This window comes from Sus scrofa, chromosome 18 (genome assembly GCF_054392235.1).
Source record: "Sus scrofa isolate SSC_HxYL_T2T_F1_AM1 chromosome 18, Sscrofa_HxYL_maternal_Yorkshire_Landrace_v2.0, whole genome shotgun sequence".
Lineage (NCBI taxonomy): Eukaryota > Metazoa > Chordata > Mammalia > Artiodactyla > Suidae > Sus > Sus scrofa.
Genome location: NC_139400.1, coordinates 34455816 through 34471105, shown reverse-complemented (window position 1 = coordinate 34471105; position 15290 = coordinate 34455816). Strand labels below are relative to the sequence as shown.

Here is a 15290-nt window from a genome sequence, read left to right as displayed (position 1 = left end):
GATAATTAACATTTTCTCCCTTGTTTGCTTTTTTTTTTTTAATGGCTGCATCCATGGCACATGGAAGTTCCTGGGCCAGGAATTGAACCCAAGGCACAGCTGCGACCTACCCCACAGCTGCAGCAACCCCAGATCCTTTAACCCACTACACCAGGCCAGGGATCGAACCCAAGCTGCCACCACAGTCGGATTCCTAAACCACTGTGCCACAGTGGGAACTCCTCACATTCTTAAGTCTAGACCTCGAGTCAGCAAAATTGTTCTGTAAGGAGCCAGATGGTAAATACCAAAAGCAACCACTATAAAAGCTTTACAAAGAGATACACTCAAACACCCTGAAAATAAATCAAAAAGAAAATTTTTTTTTTTTTTTGTCTTTTTGCCATTTCTTGGGCCGCTCCTGTGGCACATGGAGGTTCCCAGGCTAGGGGTCGAATTGGAGCTGTAGCCGCCAGTCTACGCCAGAGCCACAGCAACGGGGGATCCAAGCCGCGTCTGCGACCTACACCATATCTCACAGCAATGCCAGATCCTTAACCCACTGAGCAAGGCCAGGGATCGAACCCGCAACCTCGTGGTTCCTAGTCAGATTCATTAACCACTGCGCCACGACGGGAATTCCCCAAAAAAGAAATTCTTAAAAATGTTCATATAACTCACAGGCAGGCAGTAAAAAGAAAAAAGAAATAAAAAACAGAACAAAAAAATAATAAAATGGGCTTAAGCCCTAACATATAATAATTATAATAAATAGTTTAAACATACCAAATAAAGACAGCAATTGGCAGAGTGGATTAAATTACATGTTATCTACAAGAAACAAACAGAAACAACCAAAATGCCTATAAACCGATGAATGGATACAGAAAATGTGATATATCTATACAATGGAATATTATTTAGCTAAAAAAAAGGAATGGAGTACTGGATTTCCCTGGTAGGTTAAGGATCCAGTGTTGTCACTGCCGTGGCTCTGGTGGCTGCTGTGGCATGGATTCGATCTCTGACATGGGAACTTCCGCATGCCATAGGCATGGCCAAAAAAAAAAGGAATGAAGTACTTCTCGCGCTATATGTATGAACCTTGAAAACATTATGCTAAGGGAAGAAGGTGATCACAAAAAAAATGACATATTATATAATATTATCTGTACAAAATGTCCCAAACAGGCAAATCTATAGAGGCAGAAAGTAAAACCAGGGGTTACTTAGGGCTGGCTGGGGGCGGGGGGGCAGAATAGAGCAGGAGGGCAATGGCTAAAGGATGCAGCGTTTCTTCTGCGGTATGATAATGTCCAAAAACTGACTGTGGTGATGGCTGCACATATCTGTGAATATTCTAAAAGCCGGGCTGTAAACTTTAAACGAGTGTACTGTAGGGCATATGTGAGTTAGAGCTCAACAAAGCTATTTAGACAAAAGAAAGCAGAAGCGGCTCTATGAACATCAATTAAAATAGACTCTGAGCAAAGAAAAATACCAGAGACAGAGATGGGGCTTACATAATGATCCAAGGGTCGATCCAGCAAGGAGATATAGCAATCCTAAATGTGTGTGCGCCAAGCAATCGAGGCACAAAATATGCGAGTCAAACCCAGATAGAACCGACAGAAGAAACAGACAAATCTACAGTTACAGCTGGACATGTCTAACCCCTGTCTCAAGAGCTGACAGACAAAATTACAAAGCATAAGAACTTAGCAGCAGCATTAACCAACCGGGTCTAAATGACATTTAAAGAAGATTCTACCAACAACAGCAGAATACACATTCTGGGAGAAAATAGTTACAAACCACATATCTGACAAGAGGACTCATAGCTAGAATATATTAAAAAAAGAACTCACAACACAGCAGTAAAAAAAAAAACAAGCCATCCAATGAGAAAATGGACATGAGATATGAATAGATATTTCACTGAAAAGAATATACAGGTGGCAAAAAAAAACACAAAAAAACACTTTAAAAGTTTTTCATCATCCCTATTCATCACACACCTATGAGACCAGCTAAAATAAAAAGTAGTGACAATACCAAATGCAGGTAAATACACAGAGAAACTGGATCTCTCATGCACTTGCTGGTGGGAATGTAATAGAGCAGTCACTCTGGAAGATGTTTGGCAGTTTCCTGCAAAATTAAAGTGCTCTTACCATACAACCGAGAGTTTTGGGGGCATCCTATTACAGAGAAATAAAGGTGTATATCCGTTCAGAAATCTGTACATGATTGCTCACAGCAGCTCTATCAGTAACACCCAAAAACTGGAAACAGGGAAACTGGTTGGTTGACAATAGGTGATGGAAAAAACCTGGTATATCCAAAGCACAGAATATTACTCAGCAATAACGCAGAAGTAGATTATCAATATGCACCGATACCAGAGCATTATGCCAAGTACAAAAAACACAGCCTCAAATGGCTACACATCATATGATTCTGTTTATATCAAAATACGAAAATGATAGCAGTGACATAAACAGATGAGTGGTGGCAGAGGTGACTATGAGGGAGGAGTATGAAAGGGATCTTTGACGGCATTTGGAGGTTCCCAGGCTAGGGGTCGAATCAGAGCTGTAGCCACTGGTCTACACTACAGCCACATCAACTCAGGATCTGAGTCGCATCTGTGACTTACACCACAGCTCACAGCAACGCCCCTCTGTTTAATCCACTGAGAGAGGCCAGGGATCGAACCTTCGTCCTCACGGATACTAGACAGATCCGTTTCCGTTTCCGCTGAGCCACGACGGGAACTCCTAAATCCGAATCTTAATTGCTGTATTGGTTACAAAGATCCACACGTGTGATAAAACGACATAGAACTATACACTATACACACGCATTGTACTAATTGCCAACTTCTGTTCTGATAGTGTAACGTCGTAAGATATAACCACAGGGAAAACTGAGTGAAGAGCTCATGGACCTCTCTGGACTATCCTGACAACTGCCTGCGATTTCTGCAACTATTTTAGAATAAAAAGTTTAAAAAGAAAACCCAAAACAAAACAAACCTCTAGTCTAACATCTATTAAAAAGGAAAAGCATAAAAATTTGATTTGTAAAAGGTTAGCAGCATTTAACTATTATCTATCCATATTGGTTACATATATGCCTTAGGGATTTAACTTGTCATTCTTTAAAATTTAAATGTAGTTAATAAAGCATAAACCTTTACTGTGTGTGGGCAAGATCAGTTCTGAAAGGGGGGAGAGAACCAGACAAGTCTGTTGCATAAAAGAGGGACGTTTCCAGATACATTTGCTCTGCTCTTTTTAGAAATACACTGTAGCCAGCTGTGATTAACCCGTAAGAGTAATAACTGTCACGGTGTCTTCTCCAGGAACCATCATTGGAGTGTGCTACTGTGTCTATTAGAGCAGGGAAATAAAGGCAACAAAGCAGCACTATGACACAGGATTCCCACAAGAGGGCAGTAGCTTATCACGTTTTAAAAACTAGAATTGAGTGGGGGAAACCTACAGCTAGCAAATAATAAGCCACGATAGATTTTAAATGTATAAAGGTCACTCTTACTAACACAAGTAGAAGTACTTTCTTTTATCTTTCATGAATATGAAGGTTCCTCCACCACCACTCCATACCTCCAGGCAAAAAGCTAAAGAAAATGATTATATAATCTATAGATAGATTCTACATTTTTGAATATTTTGTTTCAAATATCCTCAACATGTTCTAGCCACTACATCTTAAAATGACTAGTTTAGAAAAGGGTTTAACAAACTACAGTCCATGGGTCAAATCTAGCCAGAACTCTGTTTTATCACTTAAAAGCTTAGAAGAGATTTTCTATTTTTAAATGGCTATATTTTAGATGATTATGTAAGGATCTACATAATATCCTTGATTTTACCTTTTGGACTTAAAAATACTATTTTGCTCCTCAATGTAGGGGAAAAAGAACCTCTCAAAACAGTCTTCCATACAACTTCTGTATCAAACATTAAATATTATAATAAAAGGTGAAGTATTATTCCTAAAATCAAACTTCATATAAATTGTAATCATATGATATAAATTATAGCTAAAATCAAAGCTGTATCTTGAATATAAGTAAACTCTCTACAGGTTCTCTAATACAAAAGAGAAAAAGCTACAAGTAGTGTACTGTGTGATACCTGATATTTGTATCTGGGATTTTCTATTTCTAACTAATGAGAAGTTTGAAATCCATCTTTATCTTCATAATATATCTTGACTGCATCCACTTGTCCTTAAGACCATGACTACAACCCTATCTTTTCATCTTCTGTCTGTATTGGGGTTTCTGAATCTCAGTCTATGATGACACTACAGACGTGGTAATTCGTGTGGAAGGGCTGTCCTGCAGGAGGTTTCAGAGCATCCTCAGCCTCTACAGAGTAGCACAGCTCTGGCATCCCAGATGACTCCAGACCTCGACAAGTATCCCCTGGGGGAGAAAATCCCCCCCACTGAGAAGCACTGATCTGGACTAGTTAGTAGTCTTCAAAATGAGTTTGCACATACTCTGAGCATGTATAAGGAAATACTAAATTTCTACTTACGTATTTTTAGTATACACGTACATTTTTCAGTGAGAAGATATGCAAAACGAGTCTCCTGTAACTGTGTGCATGTGCAGGGTGAGGCGGGGCTGAGTGTGGGGAGATCAAAGAGCTATGGCAGGAACTGGTAATGGCCCTCCAATTGTTCTACTCTCCTCCTCTCATCGTTTTACACAGAAGTCAGATCACTTTTCTTCAGTGGAATCAAGTGATGACACGCTGGATTTTGAAAACCTATAACTTCTTGATGCACTCAGAGAAAGATCGCATCTCCTTACTTGCAGGCCTCTTAAGTTCCAATGGCCTAGCCCTCATTCACGGTGCTCCAGCTCTTTCCCATCTTAAGGCCTTTGAGCATGTTTTTCTTTGGGTCTGGAAGGGTCTTCCTTCTTATCCTTTAGTTCTCAGACTAAACACGACCATCTTGGAGAAACTATTCCTTGACCTACCTAAATCTCAGGTTGGACACATCAAGCACACCTCACTCGACCCATCAGTTTTTGTCACACCTTCTGCTCTGCACAGCAAGTGCCACAATTTGTAATTTTCACTTGCGTTTACTTCTGTAATATCCATTTCTCTAATGGTCTATATGCTGCATGAGAGCAGGGACTGTGCTCAATAAACACTTGTTGAACATATGAGTGAAGTGAATGATGCTAAGAAATTCAGACTCTTTCTTCAAAGATTTTGTTGGAAAAACTTTCAATACAGAAATATAAAAAGTACTGGAGTGTAATTGTGCCTAGAGTTTCTCCACTAGGGATTCCTGGACAATTATTCAAGGACTAGATTTCAGGGCTTGAGGCATAACAATAAAATCCCACCAATTATTGACTCTCTCATGGGAATGGCAGAACCATTCCTGAAAAGGAGATGGATAGGTGGCCTGTCTCAATTTGATGGTGAAACAAACTGAAATACAAATTCTACATGACATGCCCACCTCACTAGAACCAAATTATCTGGCTCTGAGCCCATATTTATTTTACCAGGTAGCACAGTCTACATACAGATGCATGCTTCTCTTTCCTTTTTAACCTATTGAATCTATGACTAGAGAACCTGTGAGTAAAGAATTTGATCTGATTTTCCTACACATGTCAAGGAGGGAGAGGTTTCTGAAGACAATCTATGATGGGATAGGCATTCTAAAAGAATTGTCTACTTATTATTCAGAATCAAATTTCTGGCCTCTTTAGCCAAACAAGGTGAAAAAGCGAAATGGAAACATTCCAAGGTAATAGGGAGGGTATTATTTAATGTAAAATCTACCAACTTCTAAAATCCAAGTCCCTTATTCTTTAATTCAGTAAAGCAAGACTATGACGAGAATTCAAGGACATTGAATCAACAACCGAGTATCATCAACATGAGGGAAAAGAAAGGGAGTGGGTTGGAAGCTTCAAGTTCACGTGGCTCAAGCCTTTAATTTTGTAAGTTTTATCCTAAGATGCTAAACAACCCACCCATACCTAACGGAAAAGGGGGCTAAGATAAAAACATAAGAGCTTCTGTGTTAAAAATAAAAGACACACACAATGCTGGGAAAGACTGCCTAGTTTCCTCTACCTGGAAAATCACCTCACTATTCTATATAATTAATAGCACTTTCATTATTTTGCGTGAAGTTTAAATAAGCTCATATCTCCATTCTTTCATAAAAGCAACCAATCAAAAGTTGGGTTTGCGACTTCAGAGGCTGGAGCTTCGTGATCCAGTGGCGGCCCCCACTGGGGTGGGGGATTGAAAAGCCTTAAAGGTACACTTTGCAGAGCATCTCCATGTGGGAAACCATTCAGCTGCGTGGCGAGCAGTTCTGTGCCACAACAGGTGTGAGGTTATTACTGCGTTATTTCACACTTCAACAAGCACCTTTAGAACACGTACAATGAAAGATGTTGGTTTGTAAGATAAAAGCGTTCATTATCTAAGGCAGTGCTGTCTACCTGACAAAAATAGCCCTGTTTGGACTTTTTGCGGCAATGCAAATGCTCTCTACCTGTGCTGCTCAGCTGGGTAGGAACAGCTATTTGTGGCTACTGAGCACTTGAAATGTGGCTGGTGTGACTGAGGAACTGAATCAATTCCTCAAACAGAATTAATCAATTCATCAACAGAATTAACCATTCTAACTGATTTAAATGAATTAACTTTTCTTCTCTTACTGAAGAATCGAAATTAAATAGCCACCTGTGTCTATGACTACCAGATGGCACCTAGAGAATTTACTCAAAGGAAATCTTTCATCTTTACATGAAGTCGTTTAGATGCTGGGCTCTTATGTCACTCTACTATGAAATTTAAGAGCTTTAAGACTCCTTAAATGAGTAGGGAAAAACTGTATAATGGAAATGGAAATCACTTTTCTTTAGCAGAAGCGTGCCTGATACAGTTTCAAAAGATCCATTAAACTCAAGTTCAATTTGCTAAAATCTAATAGCACATTTTATACTTCCAAACTGATAAATACTTACACATTGTCTTCCAGGCAGATTTTGGGTCCCACCACATTGGCTGCTCCACTTGCCATTTTAAAAGCAAAATGCTTCTCAGGGCAAGCTTTTGAGATCCCACATTTATATCTGGGAGGTTTTGTAGCTTTGGGGAGAAAAAAATTTTTTAAGGAAACAACACTAATAGACTCTGTAATTAGTTTGTTTCATATCTCAAACCACAAGGGGCTTTTACGCAAAACACCAAGATACACATGTCTTAAAATACATGCTACGTTTTCTTTCTTTTTTTTTTTTTTTCCTGAGGGTTTCAAAGAATCTCAAAACAAAACAAAGGACAGAACCTCTTAGGAAACAAGCTAAATATTAACATAAGTGGAATAAGAAATATGATCTTCATGGGGTAAATATATTTAATCTAATTATTTTTAAGCTCATTTTAAAAATTTAGGATGGGGGCGGTTTTGAACTGTTACTCTGCATTTCCAGTCCATACATGCACAGCAAATGGACAGTAAAAAGCCTGATGCGTCAATGAACACCTGCTCATGTGCTAGTTCTTAATAGGAATTCTCCTTTTATGTACTTTCTGTACTTATAATGCTGAAGCTAAAAACCACTAATGGAACAAAATATTCATTATAAATAAATACCCAAACTATTGACGTGTCCCATCAAATAACACCCTTATAACTTTAAAGAATAACTTCTAAAATCAGTTTTGCTCACACTGAACCATATCCATTGTTTGAATACAAGTTCTCTATGTCTAAGATAAAACAGAAAAAAACATCTGCTAAATATCGACAGAAAATACTCACGACGTGCAGCTGTGTCCAAGGCTGACCTTGCTGAGGAAAAAAAAAGTCAGCTTTGTTAGAAGGAAGTAGGCTATTGGTAAATATCACTTTCAAACAATTATGAAGCTAAGGGGCCTATAAAAATGTGTTTGAATTATTTCTCAATATACAATAAAACATGAATATCACTTTAGAGGAAAAATGAGAAAGTAACTTTAGGTTACATAATTCACTTCAATTATGCAGAGGAATTATGGAGGGTAGCATTTTATTATTGACAGACTGTTTTACTTTTACCTTTACATTTTGTTTTCGGTTTTATTTATTATAAATTTAAATCCCACTCAGAAAATTACTCTACCAGCTTAACTCTTTAAACATTTTTTTCAGCTGTTTTGAGATGTAGTTGACACAAAACATTGTGTACGTTTACGTGTACGGCATGTTGATTTCATACATTCATAAACTGCAAAATGACCACCACCATAGTGGCATATATACAGTGGTCCAACACTACACCCCGATGAATTAGCTACCCCTCCATCCCATCACATAGTTACCGCTTCCTTTTTGCGGTGGGAAGATTTAAGATCTACTCTCGTAGCAACATCCGAGTATCTTATACAATAGTATTAGCCATCTACCATGTTGTACATGCAACCCCCAAACTTGTTATCTTCTAACTGGGAGTTCACATCTTTTGAGCAATGTTTTCCCATTACCTCCACCCACTCCCCTCTCCCAGGAACCACCATTCTATTCTGCTTCTCTGAGTCTGTCCTTTTTAGATTCTACATGTAAGTGATATCATACAGTATTTCAAACTTCTCTTCAAATGACCTTAAAGATACACTTGGACTATTATGGGGTTTAAGTTTTTGGCTGCTGTATGGTGTTGTGTACATATGCATACACAGCCCAGGAGAATATGTACAAACCTATCTCAGAGGTTGGGCTAGGACGTTTGGGGGGGTGGGACGAAGACAAGAGGGACAGTGGTGATAGGGAGCTTTAATTTCCCTAATATAGAAATGTATTGCATGTAATTTTAAAAAATAAGGTCATTACTAAGACTTTTATCATTTATTAGCTGAAGGAAGCCAGAATTTTCTCATCGAATCTTCACCTGAATGCAGTGGATCTCAACCTGGCTATCTACGCTTAGAGCTTTTTAAAAGCAATACCATCTCATCTCAGCCAGGAGATTACAATTCGGATCATCAATGGTATTGCGGACAGCCATTTCCTGATTTGGCTAAGTATGCAGTGTCAAAAATGCTTGCCAGCTGTTTGACTATAAATAGTCAGTTTTTAGTTCTGTACTATTTTAGGTAACTGCGAATTTCCTGTAAAACCAGTATTGAAACTGGGTAAGAGAAGGTGAAAATAATATGCAAATGTTTAAAAAGTGGGCAGTGACTACGTTAATGAGGGTCATCAACTCTACAGAACAATCAGAATACTACGCACCCCTGATGTCATAGAGGCAACGTAGTAACATGGGAAAAGTTTAATGCGTGGAATAGAGTGGAAAACAAACTACCTGTAAGTACTAAAAATGTTCATAGATAAGGACAAAAAAACTTGAAGAGAATAAAAATGATCAATTAGTAAATTAGGGTGCTGGGGCTCATTCTTTCCGTTTCCTTAATTCTATCATTTTCGCTTCATTATGTCATAAAAGGGAAAAGTAATTCTAGAGGTCATCTGGTCCAATGCTCTCACTTTTGGAAATGAGAAAATGAAAGCCAGAAAGTGATCAGCAGCCAGCGACCGGCAGCTTGAAGACCAGAAAGTCTCTCTTCCACTCAGACCTAAACAAATACGTTATCATCAGGCTTAGGTGTTATGATGCTTGCACAGCAACACTGCTCAGGTCAGGAACACTGGTGCACCTGACTTGCAGTAGCTAGCTACAGGGAAGACAGCGGGGTCAGAAGAGGGGTAATGCAACAGCTCCTGCACACAGCGGGGCACTCTATCAAGTATTTCTGCATGTCGATTTCCTCAACACCTCTGTTTTAAAAAGAACAGATAGGACTGTTAGCTGAGAACAGAGAGGACACTGCTGAAGTCATCCAGGTAATTAAGGGTGGCAGATGGAACAAAGGTAGGTACTGTGGATTTGAAAGAAATAGGCTCAGAACAACTAAGGAAACAACACTGATGGGATTTTGGAATGGACCAGATGGAAGGGTAATGGAAAAGGGGGGATCAAGTTTACTTCTCAGATGTCTGCCTTTAGAAGCATTCATTTACCTATTCACATAAGCCAAAGACCAAAAACACCACCTCTACCCTCAAAATGCTTTCATCCAGCAAAGAGTGGGTTGGATGCTGGATTCTCTGCTGGACTTGCTAACTTAAAGGAATCATGGAGAAGACCCAGGTGGGAGTCTAGAGAGACCAGCTAGAACTGAGATCCAGGATGAAGATATAAAGTGGAAAAGCGGCAGATGATGAGGCCCACACAAAGGGAGGATTTAAAGTGAGGAGAGAAATCTTAGAGACATCCATCAGCTAACGCTTAGAAAAAGGAGGCAGAAGAAAAACCAGGGATGAGCCTCTAAAGTGCTCAAACTGGTTTGTAAAACAAGAGAGATAGAAATAAATAAATAAATGCTACTCAATTCAAAAAACTTTACTGGGATATAATTTGGGGAAAACAGTTTCTTAATCATCAGGCTTTTAAGTAAATAACATCACCTCCATTTAATTTGTGTAGAAAAAAGGGAGAAGATGCTTAAAGGGAAAAAAACCTCTCACAAAAAACTTTTCAGATTAAAACTAATTTTATCCAATATCCATCAAAAGCAAAAGCCCTATCTGACCTCCAGTTCTGAGAATTTTAACACCCGGCGGCTAAACAGGTAAATTTTCATAAATAAAACAGGGTGTTACCACATGCAGAATATGGGCACAACATGCAAACACAAAAATCCCTCCTTTTCTCCAACTTTCATTCCTCAAGAGACCTTGATAGCTTTAATTCTTAACGTCTTTCAACATATAGACAGCTTTTCACTTCTAGGAAAAATAATAAACATTTCTGATTTGGTTTTATCAGTAAATGTTTTTCAATAACAGGCTAAAGAAATCCCAAAGAACTACATGTACTTTAGTTTTTAATGTCTCAAGTAATTTATGTATATACTATTTCAATGATTTAAATCTGAAAGGTAAAAATAGATCAACTCAATAGAACATTAAGTGCTTACTGCAACAATATATAAAAAAATTACTTGCAGTGGTTTCAGTACATTTAGTAGTTGTTAAGTATCCATGTTGACAATTAACACTATGTTAAAGCACAATCTTATCGAAGACTGGGAGACTGTACCCACACTGACACGCTGGTGTGACACTGCCTTCCTTGTATAAGACGTTGCCAATGAGAATCTGAGTAAAGGGTATGTATAGGATCTCTCCATAATATTTCTTACAAATGTGAATCTATAAATTATCTTTTTTTAAAAAAAGCTTTGTTAAAAATCTGGTTTTTTTGGAATTCCCATGGTGGCTCCGTGGAAATGAATCCAACGAGTAACCATGAGGTTGAAGGTTTGATCCCTGGCCTCACTCAGTGGGTTAAGGATCCAGCATTGCCATGAGCCTCGGTGTAGGTCACAGAAGTGGCTCAGATCCTTCTTTGCTGTGGCTATGGTGCAGGCTGGCAGTTACAGCTCTGATTCAACCCCTAGCCTGGGAACCTCCATATGCTGCAAGTGAGGCCCCCAAAAGACAAAGCAAAACAAAACAAAACAAAAAACCTGTTGTTGTTGTTTTTTAATCACAATTTTAGTAATTTCAACTGCTAATTGCAGGCAACATTTTGCATCTTTCCTTTCTATAAATGTTTACCTTGTTTTTCTAAAATAGCAATGTAATCAACCTGACTGTAAATTTACAGAAAACTAACAAGTTGAAAAAAACGGAAAAATTCACTACCAGAAGAACTATAATTAATCTCAGTCCCTCTAAGATACTGATTATGGAAACAATCTTAATGTCGAGTTAAACTTGCTACCCTTTGGCAAATTAAGTTAGATGGTAAATAAATGACAAAGACAACCATCTCCATCTTTGCTCAATTATTCTGAAATAAGAATTTAAAATAACCATACAAATTAAATTTTCACCAATTCAACAGACTGGAATCCAATAAGGTTTTGTGGATACAGAGTATGACTTCAGTTATCGCAACAAAATAAACCAGCTGCCTTAAGAATGCCTAAATTAAATAGCCAAAACTCATATAATCAAAACTTGAAAGTCCCTAACATTAGGGAAAAATCAGAAAATGAAAAATGAAAATTGAGACAATTCTTAGTTAAAGTAGTTCAGTATTTGTTCATAACTTATGACCAGTGGCTTGTCAACTAATACAGCTTTAAATAAATCCCACTTTGAAAATACTCTTCCTCCCCACATACAAATCCTAAACCTCAATTACCTATATTCGTTTTCCATTCAATCAGCATTTACTATCTGTGGGAGCTTGGGTGCTCGATGATCAGTGAGTCACCAAGATATTATTGGCCTCAACATTTGTTCTCCAGTAAGGGGAGCCAAGTACAGGAAAAAGAATGAAAGAAAAAAAAATCTATAATGTAAGGCAGAATAAAATCAGTCCAAATTGAGATATAAGCGCTGGACCTTAGAACTAACACTTCAGAAAAAGGAGCAGCATTCTAACAGGGACAAGGAGGAGGCTCCAGGGCAGTTTCCCCCAAGAAGACCTATGCAGTTTTGAAAAATGAGAAGGATTCACAGGAGAAGGGGAGATAAGAAAGATGTGAGGGGGAGGAATCAGCCTGAGCAAAGGCCGAGGGAGGAAAGGGCAGGGCAGGGCAGGGCAAGCACGGCAGAGAGAGGCAGGGACAGGCGGGGACTCTGAGGGCCGTCCTAAGCTCAGATTGTACTCCCCAGCAGCAGGACATACTCAAGGTTCAAGGGTTTTAAGAGAATCGCTCTGGCAGAGGCAGGTATCAAAAATGAGAAGTAGAGGAGTACCTGCTGTGGTACAGTGGAAACGAATCCAACTAGGAACCATGAGGTTTCGGGTTCGATCCCTGGCCTTGCTCAGTGTGGTAGGGATCCAGTGTTGCCATAAGCTGTGGGGTAGGTTGCAGACGTGGCTCGGATCCTGCGTTGCTGTGGCTCTGGCATAGGCCGGCAGCTATAGCTCCAGTTTGACCCCTAGCCTGGGAAGTTCCGTATGCCACAGGTGTGGCCCCAAAAAGTAAAGAATAAAAAAAATTAAAAAAAGATGAGAAGTAGACACAGGAACATTCCCACGATGACCGAATAAACAATCCAGACTAGAGATGAAGATCCAACTATGGAACCACGACGGCCTCACCCAGCCTCTTCTCTGAGGACTCTGAGCCTTTGCCCAAAGAAATTTTCCCGTGTGTATGAAGGGTCCCCTTGCTTCCCTTCTAGGATCCTCCTCGTCTCGCCTGTTCAGTCTCCTCCCACTGATTTGTAATTCACTGACGCTTTGCCTGAGGCCTACAGACAAGTGAGTTTCTCCATTACTTCAAAAAAGAAAAATATGCTCAACTTGCTTCTGCCTCGAGCTACGAGCTACTATCCCATCATCACCTTCCCTGACCACCAACTTCCTTACAAGAACTGGCGGCAACACTTTGCTTCCAGAGCAACACTGAACAAGCCCTCAGTGCCTTCCCTGCTTTCCAGCACCAGGCTGGCACCTTCCCACCAACACAAGTATACAGCCCAGAAGACGTCAAGGCGAGTCTCACTACACTTTTCGATTAACTCCTCTATGCTCGATCCTCGAGCCTTCATTGTAAGATAATAGACAGGAGGAAAAGAACCAGCACACTGAGAGGATTCAAAGGGGAGATCTCATAACTTGGTAAGATGAAAACTTGTAAAAAGGTGGCCAGAAGGGAGAGATCATTAATGTGGAAGAGAGCTCCAGCAGGGAGAAGCAAGGTCAGCGGATGGATAGTACTTGGGAGTATGAAAAACAGAATTCAGGGCAATACAAGGTAGTACTTCCAAGCAGTCATTGTAAGAAGTCACCTAAAAATGTACAGAAAAGAAAATACACAGAAATTGGGGACTACATACCAAAACTGCCTTAAGCCTTGATACTTAGTATATGGTCTGTGGAGAGGAAACAGCGTCACCTGGGAGCTTTTTAGAAATGCGGAGTCTCAGGCCCCATCCCAGACAGTGAATCAGAATTTGCATTTACTGAGATTCCTTTGACAAAGTTCTTCAAGAAACACTAGTTTAAGGGAATCTTTTTTTTTTTTTTTCCCTTTGGCTTTTTAGGGCTGCACTTGCAGCATGTGGAAGTTCTCAGGCTAAGGGTCAAATCGGAACCACAGCTTCCAGGCTACACCACAGCCACAGCAGCTTGGGATCCGACCCACATCTGTGACCTATACCACAGCTCACGGCAACACTGGATCCTTAACCCACTGAGCAAGGATGGGGATGGAACCCCCATCTTCATGGTTTCTAGTTTGGTTCATTAACCACTGAACCATGAAGGGAACTCCCAATTTAAGGGAATCTTGAAACCAGATGTGAGAGGGAGTATATTAAGCCTTGGGGATCCTTTCCAAATATTAATTTATGGAAAAGCAAAAACTCATTATTTCGGGGACCTCAAAGTTGTTTCATCTGATTTCCGCTTACTAGGTCAAAATACCATTTCTAGGTTTCACAGTCGCACCTTCCATAAGTAATTTTTTAATACTTTAAACCGTACTCAGCCAAAGCTTATTCAAACATTTCAAATATCAACTTAATTTTATGAATTTAAAGATTTTGTTTAAAACTGAATTAAGGTAGCTAATGATGCATTTACAACATAGCATTAAATAAATTGGTAAAAAGAAAAATGATGCAGAAGGAAAATAAGGGTAGGAAAGCAAGCTGGATTTCTATGGCTGGTATTTAAAATGCATTATCATGAGTCCTAATCACTTGCTAATTGAGGGTTAGATTTGGTTCCAAGTTTTCAAGCAGCCAGCTCAAACAGGGTATGATACCTTCTAGAATGTGCACTTAGGATGCCATGATTAAAGTCCCGAGGCATGTGTGAAATAGGCCCCATTAAATATATTCAAAACGCTGAATAGAAGATTCATGCTTCATACTGAATTAATTATAAGATCTTCATTGTATATTTTAGAATAGTCTAATGAATCACACTAATATAATTACATTTTCTTTTCTAGACAGACCAAACAACAGAGTGACTCAATGATGACAACCGGTAAAAATTTAAAGATAATCTCATCAAAAATAAAATTTAAGAAAGGGAAAAAAATAAAACTTACCAAATAGATTTCCTAAACTTGCATCCATTTTTATTTCAAATACTTGAGATATAACATAGAATGTCAGTAAAAATACTGCCACAGCTACCACCAACTTTGCAGCACCTAGATAAAGGGCAGAAATAATTCAGCACAAGCTTATGAGTCCACAGAACTTTT

The 15290-nt window shown here is 39.1% G+C and overlaps 1 protein-coding gene across 3 annotated transcripts in view; it reads right to left on the bottom strand.

Annotated features, from left to right (window-relative positions):
- FAM3C (FAM3 metabolism regulating signaling molecule C) overlaps positions 1–15290 on the bottom strand; it is a 42646-nt gene that overhangs the window by 11472 nt on the left and 15884 nt on the right. For 2 of the 3 annotated variants that reach the window (XM_085006022.1, XM_085006023.1), the window contains exon 1: positions 572–1841. Coding sequence is in view for 1 of the 3 variants with exons in the window: in XM_003134737.5 (XP_003134785.1) it covers positions 7028–7151; positions 7828–7857; positions 15132–15236 (259 nt within the window). In the remaining 2 variants the exon portion in view is untranslated. Of the gene's footprint in view, positions 1–571; positions 1842–7027; positions 7152–7827; positions 7858–15131; positions 15237–15290 lie in introns of those variants that run through there. The other variant, XM_003134737.5, reaches the window with a different exon arrangement.